The sequence below is a fragment of the Moschus berezovskii genome, chromosome 13 (genome assembly GCF_049115385.1).
Source record: "Moschus berezovskii isolate FMDL1 chromosome 13, NW_MosBer_1.0, whole genome shotgun sequence".
Taxonomy (NCBI): Eukaryota; Metazoa; Chordata; class Mammalia; order Artiodactyla; family Moschidae; genus Moschus; species Moschus berezovskii.
Window position 1 is genome coordinate 12,249,565 of NC_142472.1, and position 17,724 is coordinate 12,267,288.

The following is a 17,724-nucleotide window of genomic DNA, read 5'->3' on the forward strand; positions in this document are numbered from 1 at the left end:
TTATAGACCACCATGCAGGGAAGAGACAGACCTTGTAACGCTAAGCTCTCACCGCGACCTGGCCTTGCTCTGTCCCATCAGGGAACCTTCATACAGTGTTCGGTGTATGATTACCTATCAAAGTCATCGTCTTCCAGTTCATCCGCATTTGCCCAGTCCTCATCCTCTTCAAGGTCAACCATCATGGCTAACATCTGCGGAACTAAAGAAAAGAACTACTTCATACCCAAAGACCATGATGCTTTGATTTTGTCAATGTCACCAGCAAGAATTTTAAAGAAGGAAAACACAAAGGACCTACTCTCTAAAACAAAAAACTTATTTGCCTGTGCTCCCCACATGTGGCTTGTTCTATTTTCACCTTTTTTCATCTCCCTGGCTTTAGATTTTGTTCTTTTTTAAGAAGTAAACATTAAGGAGAAAAGTCAAAATTTCCAAGTCCTGTTACGTTTTCTTCCTCCCTCATCAGAAGACCGTAATAAAATCAATGTTTCTCATTACTAAACTTTTTTTTCCTTTTTACACTTGAACTACAGTTTTCTCTATCTATGTATAACATATAGTACTATTCAAAGGTTTTATTTTTATATAATAAATGGTACCCTTTGGCAACTTGCTTTTTTCTCAAGACACATGGATTTCACTTGAATTACTTGACAGCATTCCATTACATAAACACATCAACCTGTCAGTGGACATTATAAAATGTGCTTTGATGAGATACACACATCTCCTTGACAAGAGTGAGTTCAGGGCATTGGGAAAAGGAAGAGAACACATATTAAACCCAGTCTGTACAACCGGGCTATACAACCCTGCACAAATCAATCTTTCCTCTCTCTTTCTGTACTTGAAACTGTTACAAGTATCTTTTTTACTAGAACCCACTCAAATGCTCTCCATAGTAGCACCATAAATGTAATTCCTATGGGAAGCTCAAAAGGAGGCCGATCTTACATCACAGGTGTGAAGTGCTCCTGTGAGTCCTCTCTGCTCCACACCCTTCATCAACCAACACTTGACACAGTCAAACTTTGACAACTGGTACTCAACAATTAAATACACTTGTGTATTGAGACTGAGCAGTGTTCAACAGCTCCATCTTTTGTGAATTTCCTGTTTCCAACCACTGTCTTCCGCACACCAAAACTTTGTCGATGTGTGCATTCAACTACTTTCTTCCAGTCTGGCTTATCTTTTGATCTCACTTACGGTGTATTTGGTTGGTTAAAAAATTGTTTTAGTACAAATTCAGCAATGTTCAGCACTTATGGTTTTGACTCTGTCAAAAAAATCACTTTCTACTATTAAGCTTTATGTGTAAAATGTACCTGTATTATTCACGTCTAATCAACCAAAAATTGAGGTTCGAATATGTTTTTCCCTAGAAACAACCAGTCGTGCCAACTATCTCTGATGAATTATCAAAGTTCAGTTTGTTTCCACGTGAGTGGATCTGCTCCCGGGCCATTTTGTACCATCTGATTCATCTGTCTATAGCTGCACCATCAACAAACTGAATCTTCATGGCTGATAGGCAAGACCTGCACTTCAGTCATCCAAATTGTCTTGGCTACTCCAGGCCCTACATTAGACTCTCTCTTATCATGACCAATTCTATTATAATTTTTGGCTGAAATTATACTGAACTTTTAGGTTAATTTGAAGGCTATTGACACTGGGTTCTCTTATTAGTCTTTCAATGTGTCACCCAATTTTCCCCAGAGGTCTTACACATCTTTTGGTTTATTTCCAAGTATGACAAACTATGCTTGCTATGCTGAGGTTTCAGGGTGCTGGAGCATGGCCATCACATCGGGCTTATGCAGTTAAGAATGTATTGGTGCATTTTCATGGATTCACCTGAGTTTGAAAGGAAGTTTACTCTTCCAATAAATCTGTGCTCTTGCACAACTCTCAGCAAACCTATCCGATAATTTTGCCGCCTTAACACAAACTATTTAGACTTTTGACTTACTTGTCTGTGCAACAATATTGGTATGTTTTCTTAACATAGCAGCTGCAGTCTCAGAGAGGGTCACGATTACTTCCAGGGCAAGCTGGCGCTGCATGTTATTGAGGCCAGTGTCTCCACACAACTACAAAGAAGATATATTTGTACACATTTAGTAGTTGATTCATTGAAAACAAGAAACAACATTCACTGCAGTATTTAATTTACCTTTAGACTCAGCTGTAAAGTGGCTTCCAAATGAGGACGTAAATACTTTGGAACCGTGTCTGCAATCTCAACCAGGGATTTTAGGACTGAATCATCATTCTGGTAGCAGGAGTCATTTACAGCCTAGAATACATGAAACAGATTAAAAAAAAAAAAAAAAGTCTGTGTTCAACAGTCACTTTATGATGCCTCATTAGCCAGAATATCAAGAGGCAAGGACAGCAGAGAAACACTAGCGTACTGTTTTTCACTAAATAACTTTGCAATCAACATTATGCAGATGTTCTACCTACAACTACGTACACATTTTCCTCTAGTCTAATGTTAACTAGAAACGTATAATATAAAGATTTAAACCTAAGTCAAAATTAAAACCAGTCAATCTCCAATAACCATAACAACAAAACTTAAGACCGGCAAGGAAGTATTTTCATAACCAGAAGGAATCTCCTTTTCTCTGTCCTTCCAATATTCATACAGACAGTAAATACTAGATCCTATATTTAAAGTGTCCAATATTACTGTATTTCTCTTTAATGACAAGTTCAGTCACTGTGGAATTTTAATGTAACATTCTGTATCTACCTTTGCCTAAATTACAGTCATAACTCCTAGAAGTTCTGGCTAATATTTTAACTTACTCTAAATTCAGACAAGAAAAATATAAAATTAAATAGTAAGTCAAGATGTGTTGGTAATATAAAACAATAGAATGTTTCATCAGCTAATGTTTTGTCACTGACTAAACTATCTTTTCCGGAGAAGGCAATGGCAAGCCACTCCAGTACTATTGCCTAGAAAATCCCATGGATGGAGGAGCCTGGTAGGCTGCAGTCCGTGGGGTTGCTAAGGGTCGGACACGACTGAGCGACTTCACTTTCACTTTTCACTTTCACACATTGGAGAAGGAAATGGCAACCCACTCCAGTGTTCTTGCCTGGAGAATCCCAGGGGCGGGGGAGCCTGGTGGGCTTCCGTCTATGGGGTCACACAGAGTCGGACACGACTGAAGTGACTCAGCAGCAGCAGCAGCAGCAGCAAACTATCTTTTCAGCTTAATATCACGGGGAAAAGTTTCTACTAAGTCCTGGCAGTAACTCCATCACATATGAACTTTTAACTTTCAGTTTCCCTAAACCCTCTCTAACCGGCCATCAACAGGGCACTATCTCTCTCAGGAGATGTTTTTTTGGTTGTCACAAGATTGAGGACATGGAAAGGCTGGGGTACTAGATGTCCCACACCTGTGACACAAACGCTTATGAGGAATTCATTTGACCTTCTTATCATGCATCTTTACATGATTATGTCAAACACATATATAAAAAACTCATTTATAATGGTCTCAACCTAGACCCTAACTCACAAATTCCTTTTTGCCTGGTTTTAGTGTACCATGATATATTTCTTCCCTAAAATGCAGATACTGTATAAATGGAACACATATTCTGTTTCATCCAGATCTGTACCTTTTCTGGAAATCACCAGTTCAAAACACCAACAGTAACAGAAATCATGGTGTTCAAATTGCCAAGAATATCTCTGTATCAGTCTATAATTTTAGCTACTGCATTCGCACAGACCGTGTGGAAATCACCTAGTCTCCTGTCTTCGTTGGGTCAGGCCCGAGCACTTGTATGTGGAAAAGCATGTCATTTTACTAGACACTACTTTCTCTTTTTCCTTTGTATCCACTTACAACCATACATTGATATTTTAAAAACTTATGTGCGTACATGAGCTGTTACCATGCATTTCATTTTAAGAGAGTATATGGAAAATTATAAAATACTTGTTATAAAAGGAGGTTTGAAGTCTGACAAGGTTCAGACCAATTACTCTAACTTCCCCAAGTTTATTTTACTTTCTCATTGGGGCAGATGTCCTTAAAATAATAACTTATCCTTGGATTTCAATAATGCTCAACTATAAAATTACTTTGTGATACTGTCACAAGCCCTGTATTTAACGGTAAAGACTATGGTCCACTCTGGGTTTCAACTATGCACAACTCCTCCATGCACCACAAAACACTGTGACCTTGTGCAAGTTTCTTATCCCTTCCTTAGCTTCTCCTTCTGTAAGACGGGCATTTCATACCTTATTTGGTTGTTCTAATAGAAATAACCTACTGTGATTATATATAAGCATATGTTGCTTATTATCATTTGCCTTAAAGAAAAAATTTGAAACGAAGAGAGCCAAGGTATATATCAAAGGCAAAAAATATTAAGAGACGTGCGTGTTTTGTTCACTGCTGTATCCTTAGCTGGCACACACAGCAGGCAATAAATATTTAATGAATGTTAAATGTCAGTTGCTCAGTCGTGCCCGACTCTTTGCGACCCCCATGGACTGCAGCCCACCAGGCTCCTCTGTCCATGAGATTTTCCAGGCAAAGATACTGGAGTGGGTTGCCATTTCCTTCTCCAGGGCATCTTCCCCACCCAGGGATCGAACCCGGGTTTTCTGCACTGCAGGCAGATTCTTTACCGACTGAGCTACAAATGCAATACAGAACTCTGATGAGAATTCAAGCAACAGAAAACTAGTTACGGATATAATTATCACCTGAACTATTTTCTTACCTGTAAGAAACCGGGTAGCAAGTCTGCAAAATGCTTGAACAGAGCAACATTATGCTCGTTGGCAAGTATAAACGCAGCGGTAGCTCTAGCAGATAATGTTCGGATCTAAAATGAAGACAGGACAAAAGGCAAACATGAGACATTTTTGATAGATGTGCAAATTCAAGTTTTCTTCCACAAGATGAAATTTTCTTTATCAGTAAAACTAGTATTTATATTTTCAAGTATAAGAGCCAAGACAATCTCCAAACACGTAGATTTCTTTCACAACTTAGATGCTATATTAAATTATGTGTTAACATTAATGGAATGGAAACTACTCACCGACGGATGCTCCTGATCTTGCATGCACTGAACTAACATCCGTTTGATGACGTCTAAATAGTGCTGCTGCTGATTCCCAAAAATTCCTGGGAAGTTCCTGAAAAAAGTAAGAAAACATCCTTTAAAAACTATGTTATATCTTAGTAAGGTGTCAGTTAGAACATCTAATTCTATGTTTACTTACATGTCTCAATAGTTTACATTAATCCCTAAGGCTGAACATCGCCTACCTGACCTCCACTTCTACTCTGGGCTCGGGTGAACAGAAACAAATGCAGCAGAGGAGGTAAGACTAGGAGAAGAGGGGACTCTCGCGCACACCTGCCCGGGTCTCTGCTTTACCCTCACTGCTCTGTCTCAGCGGGAAGCCGGTCTGGAGTGCAGGACGGGACAAGAGCAAGCACTGGGGTTCAGGGGCAACTGTACTAACCACGCTCACAAGCTGCTCCCAGCCTTGGTATCCAGGCAGTCCACATTCTGCTCAATTTTAAATTTGGTAAATAATTAAACTGAATACCTTTATTAATTCTCCAGTTTGCACCTTTGATAGAAACAAGATACACTTGACAACTAAACTAAAAAATGGTGTGATATTGACCCTTCTTTGGAGGTTCAAGGTAGATCTCGTTAAAAAAAAAAAAAAAGTATATGATCTTGGTAAGTTACAAATTCAATTATATATTATTATTTTAAACACAGTAGAACTGTACAGTAGGCCAAACTTTTTAAATGCAGACAATCATTTAATTCTAAACTTAGATCATTTGCTTATAAATGAGGTAATTTAAAACAATACATTTTTTTATAAAGCTTGGTCACAGAAGACCCAGAAGACAGTGGGGGTTCACCACCATTTTCTTTCAGATGCCAATATTAGAATGGCTTTCTAAAAGTTACAGTTGGTACTGTTAATCTCCTGAAGAAGAAACTGTCCCAGAAATTTTTTCAGAATCATAAAGGACAAAGGAAAGGAATAAAAATTGCAGAGACTCCTTGTATAAAAAAAGATTCATGATATAAAATGAAAAGCTCTGTTCTTTCCAATTTTGCTTCCAACAAAATTACAAAGGTTATCTAGAGGCATTCTTTAAGGCTAAAAAGTTAAACTAGAGTAAAACAATCAATTAAAATGCACTTCGGGCACTCATTAAATTTTTCCAAACATATGAGACCAATATATATACCAGAAAATATGAAGGGCAGCTTCCCGCAGTCCCATGTTTTGAGAGCTGACGGAGTCAAAAAGGAACTTCAAACCTTCAGGCCATTGGTTGTTGCCATCCTCATCTAAAAGGAAAGAAATCCAGGCATAAGGTGTGTAAATTAAACTTCAAAATATTGATGGTGAATTCATTTCATAAGCCTCATTCAAAATATGTGGCTATAGAAAGTGTCACTTGCTCTGGTTTAACAAAAGTTTTAATGAAATCAAGTCCTTCAACCATAAAATGGCATTATAATCTAGTAAAAAACAATTGTGTAAATCTGGGTTACAGAAGCACAGGTATTAGTGGTGGTTATTTCTCAGGAGGGGTATTTGGAGAAAATAAAGCACACTTTGACTATGTGACTAGTTGAATCTTTCACATATATTATTGCCAGTAAAGAGGCTAAAAAGTAGGCCAAGTTAATATCTGATAACAAGTCTTGAAACCAAAATACTTATTACTTACAAACTGCAGAATGGGAATCCCAGAGCACTGCTCATGCTTTGTAGTTTTAAGTGCTACAGGATGTTGTCAATGTTGACATTTTAAACAAGATTTTAAAACACAGATTTTTGTGATACCTTGCGATAAAAATGAACCACAAAAATCTACCGAACCAGTTAAGACTTGTTGGTTTTACTGTCACAAAGAACTTAGGAGTTACAGAGGATATAGACAAGTTACGCATTTTTTCTTTTATAAAACTGCCCCCATGTTTGCTGAACTTCTCTGAAAGGAGAAGTGGGATGACAAAAAAACTAATGGAGAGAACACTTTTTCCATTATTAAGTGATTTTGAGTCAGGAGTGATGTAACCTATAAAAATTTCATCTGCAAACTTCAAAAAACGTGAAAACAGAACTTCCCAAGTTACTTAAAAATTCAAGTTTCTGTGGGTTTAGAACTTACTTAAAAACTTAACACATTTCCTATTAATTTTTAAGAACTGGTTGTATCAGTAAGTTGAACATATGTGTTACTAGTGGCTGTGGTTTAGTTGCTTAGGCGTCTCTGACTCCTTTGTGACCTTATGTACCGTAGCCCGCCAGGCTGCTCTGCCCATGGAATTTCCCAAGCAAGAATACTGGAGTGGGTTACCATTTCCTTCTCTAGGGGATCTTTCTGATCTGACCCAGGGATCAAATCTGCATCTCCTGCATTGCAGGCAGATTCTTTACCACTGAGCCACCAGGAAAGGAGATTTAAAAAGTTATGTCATAATTTACTAAGCACAACTAAAAATATTCCCCAAGTTAGCCTTATCTTAGTGAATTATTCTTTTCAACCTTTAAAAAATACCACCTAAGTGAATGGAGTTTATCATGATTCTGTCCAAAAAAAAGTAATAGCATATCCACTTATACTACTAATATTTTAAGTGTGACCAAAAAAAGTTCTGGCTGCTGATAAAATGTATTTTCAAATGTTTTAACTAAACTTCTAAAAATATTTGTGGTACTGAATAACAAACTATAGTAGTATAATAAGCACATGTGCTTAATTTATAAACACAAATATAATAGCACAAAATCACCTGGAGTCCAAGATTTCTACTTCTATTGGCAGGTTTGTAAGTTAGACTATGCTTTCAAAACTACAGATTAAGGGGAAGATAAAACTGAAAATTGTAAGTACACTAGAAAATTATTTCTCTACAGAGAAATGGTTTTGAAGATCAAGAAGCAAGAATTATATGCGCATTTCACAACATCTGTAATGTTTAGCTTTAAATGCAAAAACCATAATCACTCTCATTTCGAACAGAATAAATGACACTCAAGTACTTGTGACTTGTCCTCTAAGATTCCACTTAAAAAAAAAAATGTACTCACTTTCTTCTGTAACATAATGATAACTGTATTTGCATACACACCTATTAAATTCCTGGCCAGTTCAGCAGCAATATCACAAATTTTTTTCCTCATGCTAGACTGTGTTTCCATTTGAATAATCATCAGTAGCTCACTCTTGATGGCAGTCTGAATATCAGTGGGAAGAGTGGGATAGACTTCATCAAATGCAGAGGACAAAAGACGTCTTAGGAGAACGGCAGCCATTTGTCTAGCCTATAAATAGATAACATTGTTAATGACCTGGTGTCTTACTGGAGAAAAAATTTCCAACAAACTACATTCACTCTGCCATTGATATATTTCACTATTCTATTTTTACAGTTCATTTAAAAAGCATTTTGTTTAAAAAAAGGTAAAATACATAAAAAATATAAAAATCTTTCTAATCACATTAGTCTTTTGTACAGAAAATGACACACAAAAGCTATTTGTTTATAGCTGAGGAAAAGTCCTGAGCATAATATACCCTGAATCTTGGTAACGATGAACCTGTCTTTAATTTCTATTTTTAATATTCTCTTTGGAGAAAAGCAAATCTTATATAAGTCAAAAACCCTATAATAAGTCTTTTCTTATGTCTCTATTTGACTCTCATTTCAGTATATAAAGTACCTTTCCTATTTAATCTTATGCTCCCAGCCTGGCCTATTTTACTATATTATTAGCCTTTCATTAGCCTCTTAGATTAAATGCTATCAAATCCATTTGTCTTTACATTTCATTCATGCAAATAAATATTACAAGTTCCCCACACCTAAAAAGTACTAACTAATCCCAGCATGTGTATTACTATTTTCAAATCTGTAAAATGTATTTAAATTTGGCATTTCCTACATAATAGTCCTTCAGATTATTAAAAGAAAGCTGAAACAAATGCTATTTTAAAATTTTACCATAATAAGTCAATAAACCACTGAAAATATTGAACTGAATTTTTCATGTTCTTTTTTTCTGGACTGTAGGTATTCATGATCACTGTAACTATTTTGATATTGCGACAACAAAAAGAAGCCATAAAAATAAAATTTGCCACTTTTTCCATTATCTGAATCTTACTTGAATCACTTCTGGCAGAAAGCAAAATTTAATTTATGCTCTACAAAGGATTCAGAGAGGTTGCTATGCAGTGCTTAGTTGCTCAGTCATGTCCAACTCTTTGTGACCCCATGGACTGTAGCCCGCCAGGCTCCTCTGTCCATGGGGATTGTCCAGGCAAGAATATTGGAGTGGGTAGCCATTCCCTTTGTCAGGGGATCTTCTCAACCCAGGGATCAAACCCACTTCTCCTGTACCGCAGGAGGATTCTTTACCGTCTGAGCTACCAGGGAAGCCCCTCAGAGGTTAAACAATGGTTAAAACTAGTGCAATTCTTCTCACACATACACTGACTTACTAAGGTTCTGAGGCTAGTTCATAAATCAAAGTACGATCTAAAGAGGGTTCAATATAGGTTTTTAAAGATAAAATTCAATAATTTTCACATTATTCTTGGCTTGAAAACGTTTCGCAGCTAACCTGCATCGATCTTCAAGAATTAAAACAGCCAACTATTTTAGGGATTTAAGTTACTTCTATGTTTGTTCCTCTCATCTGATATTTATTTTGAATTAAAGAAAAACCGTATGTTACAAAGGTGAAGAAGTGTCTTTTATCACCTGTTTTAAAAAACTGAGACACATTTAGTGTTTCATAAGTGTTACTGGAAAGCACTAAATTGCCAGCTTAAACTGACCTACTAGAAGACAGGTGTAACACGATAAGAAGATGCGTGTGACTTCATTTCCATCATGTGTTAACAGAAGCATTTTACATCTAATGTGACCGCTAGCAATAAAGTATCACTTTACAAAGTTCTAATGCAATGTTTCTTACTTGGAGTAAGTTTTCTAGACTTGGGTATTTTGATGCCTTTTCCATGAGGGAGGCTATTCAATGAACATTCATTATATACAAGGATATTGAGAAGATAATGTTGGCTGCTACGAATAGAAGAGTAGTAACAAACTATAAATCTGAATTTAGTAAGAAGCTGGGTAATCTGCTACATTTTTTTTAAAGGATTCTAACAAAGTGTGTCCTTGTTCTTATGCATCTGTAGCACAAATTCTTCACATCCAGAGATAGCTTAAGCATAAAAACTCCAAAGACAAAAAGTATTTTTTCATTTGGCAACACATTAGAACACTGAACTCAATTTTCTCCTTTAGAATGAACAGTTCCTAGGGAGAAAAATTTTTATAGCTATTAAAAAAATCATTTAAATTTAATAATTTCTATGTAACTATTTAAGAACCATTAATTCAAAAACATTCAAGATGCACCATCTTACACGGGAGAAAAAGAAATTCTCACTCTCAAAACAGAGTATTTAAAAAAATTATCATTCCAAGTGGCTTTTCGCAATGAATTAAGTTCAGAGTTCTGGTAATGTCTATGCAGTAAACAAGAGTTCGCACTCTGACCACCATCTGATACCCAACTTGTTTGTAAAAAAAAAAAAGTCACATTTCTCAGGTATTAAAGAAGTACCTCCTCAGCAGCTGCTGTATTTCTGATGGCTTGTAAAAGGAATGTGATCTTCGACTGGCCTGGGATATTCTCATAAGTTTCCTACATGAAAGAGAAAAACATTAAAGACTAGAATAGCATGTTAGAAAACTTCACAAGTATACCAGTGAAAGGAAATGACAAGAAGAGCAGGAAAGATTCATGCATGATGAGTCCACCAATCTAGGTCTGGTAGAAGTTTTCTCCTGTGACAGAACATACTTCAGATAGGCCAGGAAAGGGAAAATATCAAATAAATGACTTAATTAAGATCCTTTCCACACTTCTTAAATAGATTTTTCAGATGTATAGGATCTTAGGGTCCTCTGATTAATAAAACTCAAGGCCTGGGAGGGGGGTTCAGGATGGGGTCACATGTACAACCATGGCTGATTCATGTCAATGTATGGCAAAAAACCACTACAACACTGTAAAGTAATTAGCCTCCAATTAAAATAAATAAATTAAAAGGAAAAAACAAAAGAAAACAAAAACTCAAGGCCTAAGAGAACCAAAAACTTGATCAATGTGACTTGGGCTACCATGCTGCAAAGTTAAGTGCTCACTCAATATCCTCCTCCATCATGGAAAACTGCCTATTTTATCAACAGTGTTTTGATCAGATGATGTAGAACTGGTTCAAGTTACTACTTATAACCACCAGAGAAATAAGTTCAGATAAAGCAAGTCAGAGAAAGGGCAAGTATTCAAATTCTTTATGCCACATTTTCTTTCAAGCAAGGATTATACTGGAATCATTTTATATACATAAATAAAAAGTCAGGAGAGAGTTGGCCAGAAAACTTAGTATCATTTCTTTAATATCACTTTAATAGATCTAGAAATCTAGGTTTTGTAACTCAGGACACTTCTTCCTTTTTCCATTAATAACATAAATAATGAGAGTGAACTGTTAGAACAGTTCAAAACAAAACCAAACCTGACACCAAGTAAAAGGTAGATTGTTAAGAGTGGATCAAAATATAAGACCTAAGTATATGATGTTTACAAAAGTGAACTGAAGAGAGGTATAGATTCATGTGGACTTCCCTGGTGGCTCAGTGGTAAAGAATTCACCTGCTAATGTGGGAGATGCAGGTTCAATCCGTGGGTTGGGAAGATCCCCTAGAGAAGGAAATGAATGGCAACCCACTCCAGTATTCTTGCTGGGAAATCCCCATGGACAGAGAAGCCTGGAGGGCTGCAATTCATGGGGTTGCATAGAGTTGGACATGACTTAGTGACTGAACAACAAACAGATTCATGTGCATGCAAATAATGTGGGAAAGAAATCATTCTTTTAAGTACACTTGGAATTGTCTTCCCCAAGAAGTCTCTTAGTAAATATTCTATTCTCATCTATCCACTTTAAGGGGATAACATGTCAATAACACATTAATTTCTCAGCAGTCTAAATTCAAAGAGCTGACCTGCACTCTAACAGCTACTGTGCCCTATAATTTACCTAGTTTCTTTCTAGTCAGAAGTGACGAAGACAAGGAAAGGAAAACGACTTCTGAGTCCATATCTCCCGTTTGTCTAGTGCTCTGTGGTACCCTGGGATATTGACAGATAAGGAAATAAAGGCCCAGAAGTTAAACAACTGGCTCAATATCACAGACAATAAATAGTGGAAAGAACTCTGGTCTTCTGAGGCTAACCATACCTCGAATCTCCCCAACACTGAATGCTCTCTCTGGGTTTCATCTCTGGAGCCCGACTGTCCTAAACAACCAGTGCAATTTAGTTTTCAAACGTCTCAAACATATCTGAATCTGGGGAAGAGCACATTTTGAGGAAAAGACAATACAAAATCTTCTGATAACCTCAAGTTCCTCTCTAGTACATAAACACGTAGGAACAGAACACTGCTGACCAAAAGCATCACAGCTGAGTAGAGGGTCTGAATTTATCCAGAAATGAGGTAACTCATGTAAAGGTATTTTCATTTAAACAAATTCTCTCACAGTACAATAAAAATGTCTTTCTGTTCCTTGCACTAGCTTAGCCCCTGTCGCCCTGTAGACGCTATAAACATTTAACTTTTCAAGTTCTGGGGAAAAAATATTCTTCATTAAGATACCATGCTCAGAAAACTTATTAAACTCTATTCCATAACAAATTAAAAGTCAACTAGATGAGAGTTTAGTGTGACCCCTGACTCCTGAAAGAGGGTTCTCCCCATTTGATATGTTTCAGTGTGGCAATCCAGACCTAATATTACATTTATACCACAACACTGTCAGGATAGTTTGGCAGCAAGAACACAGCCGTGAAGTCAAAAGACTTTTTTTCTTTGCCTAAGTAGACAGAGTTCCACAAAGACAGAAATGGTATCACTTTTTGGTTGTATTCCCAGCACCGAGCAGGTTAGAGTACAGCAAATACAAGGAATTTTTCTAAGAATATTCCTAGCACTAGCCCAGGCAGGTTCAATGAAATGTGAGCAGTGTCACCGTAATAAAAGTTCAATTTCATTTGATACCATCAAAAACAATCACACAATGTAAAGCAGACCTCATCTAACCCTCCCAAAGGAGAAATGCTAATATGCACTCATCTCACTCATTCCATACATATTTATGGCAAGCCTACATTGTATATGGGCTTCCCTGGTGGGCTCAGATAGTAAAGAATCTACCTGCAATGTGGGAGACCTGGGTTCAATTCCTGGGTCAGGAAGATCCCCTGGAGAAGGCAATGGCAACCCACTCCAGTAATTCTTCCCTGGGAAATCCCATGAACAGATGAGACTGGTGGGCTACAGTCCATGGGGTCGTAAAGAGTCAGACACAACTGAGCAACTAATACTTTCACTTACTTTGTATACGGAAATGTAAAGAGAGGACAAACAACTTTTATCTAATGAACACTCTGGTTCAGGTAAAATTTTTAATACGTTGTCCTCCTTCATATCTCATCAATATCTAGTGTCGTACTAGAATCAATGAAGAATAGAAGTCACTGGAAACAACTGAACATATAAAATCCATGCATAAATGATTAGTGAAATACTCAAGTTTATATCACAGAAAAATGTCCAGTCAGGAATGCCATGGACATTCAACTTATTCTGTTAATTGCTGAATTTTGGGACTTAGGGGCATTTAAGAAGGCAATGGCACCCCACTCCAGTATTCTTGCCTGGAGAATCCCATGGACGGAGGAGGCTGGTGGGCTACAGTCCATGGGGTCGCTATGGGTCGGACACGACTGAGTGTCTTCACTTTCACGCACTGGAGAAGGAAATGGCAACCCACTCCAGTGTTCTTGCCTGGAGAATCCCAGGGACGGGGGAGCCTGGTGGGGCTGCCGTCTATGCGGTCGCACAGTCGGACACAACTGAAGCGATTTAGCAGCAGCAGCAGCAGTGGCAGCGGCAGCAGGGGCATTTAAATCATTTCTTCAAATACCAGAAACATTGTTTTGTAAAGCTAAAGAGAAAAATCCTTTAAGATTTAATAGAAATAAAGCCTACCAAATGCTTTGTACAAAGTAAAAAGCTTGAACTTTTAAATGTTCTGAAGCCATTCAATGATTTCAACAATATATAACAATGAGTTTTTAAATGTACTTGACTTCATACCTGAAGTCAAAACAAGTCACCTTAGTCAACAGTTTGGTATTTATGTGTCAACTAAGTATTTTTATTTTGACTGAGTAAATTACACAAATACTTACTGAGCCCTTCCAATCCTTTAGTTAAGAAAAAATTCTGTATTTGCTGCGGTGTGTGTGTGTGTGCTCAGTCGCTTCAGTAATGTCCGACTTTGCGATCCCATGGATTATAGCTTGCCAGGCTCCTTTGTCCATGGAATTTTTCAGGCTAGAATACTGGAGTGGGTTGCCATTTCTTTATCCAGGGGATCTTCCCCACATAGGGATCAAACTGGTGTCTCCTGCACTGCAGGTAGATTCTTTACCTGTTAAACCACCGGGGAAGCCCAATGGCTTCCAGGTTACATTACAACAAATTGTAATATTCAATTTTATTTAGTTTGATTAGTTATAAAAGGTTCATTTTGTAAGGCAAAAAAGAGAAGAAGGTGGTATTAAGGTATCATTTCATGCAGCCACTTCTGTTTCAAATATTTTGCTTTCCTAAGGAGCTCTATCTACAGACGAGTTTAGTGCTATATTATATGGTGCCAGGGAGCTTCCTCCAAACATTTACCTTTTCTGTCAAATTAAGAAAATTATGTATTATAGTACTTATTTTACATGTTAACATAGTCCCAGCATTGATAATGAAAGGAAAAATATAGTATCTGAATGTTTTCACTAAGAATAAAGAGACTGAGAGCCTAACAGTACAATTTTCAATTGTTCTTGATGAGAAAATGTGCTGAATGCTGCTAACTATCCCCAAAGTGATGGGAGAGATAAAAGATTTACAACAGGCACCAATTGGAATTCAAGCTGAACCAGACATTGGTATTTAGTTCAATAGAAGAGAGATTCCCCACTAGGCTTGACAATAGAGACTTAAGCAACTGGAGGGAAGAGGGAGAATTAAACTAGCTTACTAATTACAATGCTGTTCTGCTTTGCAACACATCGAAATTTCTATTATGGGTTGGGATTAAGAACTTATTTTGGTGAAAAATTACCTCTAGAGTTAGCAGACAGCATTAAAACGTTTTTATAGGCTCATCACATCCCACTGGTATCAGTGCAAACTGATGCAAGTAACAAATGCATATCACTTCTGAGGAAAAGACAACTTTTAAGTATTATACAAATAAACCTGGCAAAAGTCTAAGATAGTATACGCGTACTCCTATGTATAGCACTGTTTTTACCAGCAGGACACTGGAAACTTCAATGTTCATTCATAGGAGGTTGGTTGAGTAAAGGCATCCATAGCTGTTTTAAAAAACAAAACAAAACCGTCTAATAGGGCAATGTGAAATATACTGAGTAAAAAATTCCAAGTTGGGCAACAGGATGCATATTATAAACCCATTCGTGTGAAAATAAATGTATACATATATACAAGGAAAGGTATTTTGCAAGGAAGATGCATACACTGCTTAAAAGTGGTTACTTTTGGGGAATGGGATAAAAAACTATTTGCAATTTGAATTTTTTACCCTGAGTATGTATTATGTGTATAATAAATGAATCGACAGTCATTAGGATAAAGTTAATCATAGTTTAAAGTGCTTTTCACACAGCACTGATCTTCCAGAGTATTTACCTCACGAATCATAAAACCACTAAGTGTAACCAGCAGATCCTCTATCTTTTTAAAGTAGGAGTGATGCTGTGATTTTAAAAACAACTATAATATCTCCTGAGTCCTGAAAAGGATTTCATTAGCTATGTAAAAATAAATGTTTGCTCTATAAGAATATCTGGCTGAACATCCCTCATTGAATCTTTTTCTTTTCCTTCACTAAATCTTATAAAAATTTTCAATCACGTGGTGACAAAGAACTCCATATGTAATCAAGTCTGAGGATAGATCTGATAATGCACTTCACAGAAACTGGAAAGTTTCTGCCGTTCCCTTGACGTGTCTCAAATCGCATCTCAACACACTCGAACAACAGTCTTCTACAGAAGCAACTGTGCCTTACCGCTACCTGATAAATGAACTTGCAGATACATTTCAAATACTGTCTCTTGAAACTTTATCCACAGCTCCACATTTTGGAGGTCAGGAGCCAATAAGGTGGTTAAAAAAAAGAGAAATTCAGGTTAGATTGGGTGAAATTAAAAAAGCCTCAAACATGTGGCACTGGCCCAGATAGACAGCGGAAGTCCGAGGATATCCCATTAGTCTCTAGAGACCAAAGAAAATTGATCTGAAGGATGAGCAAAGTAAGGTGCAAGCTGCTTAGAAAGAAATCCTAAAGGTAACTTCGCAAAAACTTGTGTGGGGTGGGTCGGGGCGGGGCGGGAGAGGAATGGAAATCCGGCTTCTGATATTAGGAACTCCACTGAGAAAGAGGACGAAATGAAAATAGGTGGAAAGAACACAAGGCACACTATTCAGTAGGAGGGGTCGGGGAAGGTGGTGCGAGGAGTTGAGGCGCAGGAGAAGAAAAGCAGGGGTGATCAGGGAGCAGCCGGGGCTTGCGGGGGACCAAAGGGCTTGGGCAGGGTGGAGACCGCAGCTGGCAGGGCGGGGAGGCTCCCAGCCGGAGAAGAGCGGGAAAGGGGCGAGGGGAGCCGAGGGGCCCGCCCCACACCCCACGTCCCTCCCCGCCGCCCGGCTGCCCCATCGGGGCGGGGGCAGCGTGTCAGCGGCGGCCGCACGTGTGTGCGAGCGCCGGCGGGGAGGGAAGTGGCGCCGGGCGCCGCGGCTGCGAGGGCCGGAAGGGCCCCGGGGCGCCGCAGGGAGCCGCGGGCCGCCTCACACGTGGGCTGCGCGGCCGCCGCCCGCCCGCCCGGCCCGGCCCGGCCTGCGCCGCCACCACCGCGGCGGCCCCGCCGAGGCCCGGGCGGGCGGTGTCGGGGGGCCGGGTCGGCGCGCCCGCCCGGGGCGCCGAGAGTCGGGGGCGGCGCGCTCGGTTACCTCTGCCTGTTTCCGGACCACATTGTCGGGGCTGAGCAGGTTTCCCAGGAGCAGGTAGAACTGTTGCTGCTCCGCCGCGGCCGCCGCCATTGCGCTAGGCGTGAGAGAGAGAGAGAAGGAGGGAGGGGAGACGGGAGCCGTGAGGCGCGCTGGCGGGCCGGCGGGAGGGGCGAGCCGGCGGGAGGGGCGGGGGCGGCTCCAGCGCGGGGACCGGCTCCAGCCTCGGCGCGGGACTGAGGCGGGGCGCGGGGGGCGGGGCAAAGGGGAAAGGGGAGGGCGGGGCGGGGCCTCGTGACCCCTCACCCCCGCCGCGGCCGCCGGCGCCGGCGCCCCATTGGCCCTGGACGCCGGGTGCGGGGGCGGAGCCGAGGCCGCCTCCTCGGGGGCCGCGCCGATTGGCCACGCACCCTGCGGCGTCGTCACTGGCAGTGCGCGGCCGGCCGGCTGGCTGGACGCGGGGCGGGGCGGGGGCGGGGCCTTGACGGTCCCGCTGAGGTCG

General features: G+C 39.6%; 1 protein-coding gene across 1 annotated transcript in view; it reads right to left on the reverse strand.

Annotated features, from left to right (window-relative positions):
- Positions 1-17,449, reverse strand: part of IPO5 (importin 5) — a 42,792-nt gene extending 25,343 nt beyond the window's left edge. The window contains exons 1-9 of the mRNA XM_055426584.2: positions 17,226-17,449; positions 10,685-10,765; positions 8,176-8,368; positions 6,279-6,381; positions 5,095-5,191; positions 4,771-4,875; positions 2,183-2,305; positions 1,979-2,099; positions 115-202 (exon numbers count right to left, since the gene is read on the reverse strand). Coding sequence (XP_055282559.1) covers positions 115-202; positions 1,979-2,099; positions 2,183-2,305; positions 4,771-4,875; positions 5,095-5,191; positions 6,279-6,381; positions 8,176-8,368; positions 10,685-10,765; positions 17,226-17,315 — 1,001 coding nt within the window. The 5' untranslated portion in view covers positions 17,316-17,449. The remainder of the gene's footprint in view (positions 1-114; positions 203-1,978; positions 2,100-2,182; positions 2,306-4,770; positions 4,876-5,094; positions 5,192-6,278; positions 6,382-8,175; positions 8,369-10,684; positions 10,766-17,225) is intronic.
- Positions 17,450-17,724: the final 275 nt, after the last annotated feature.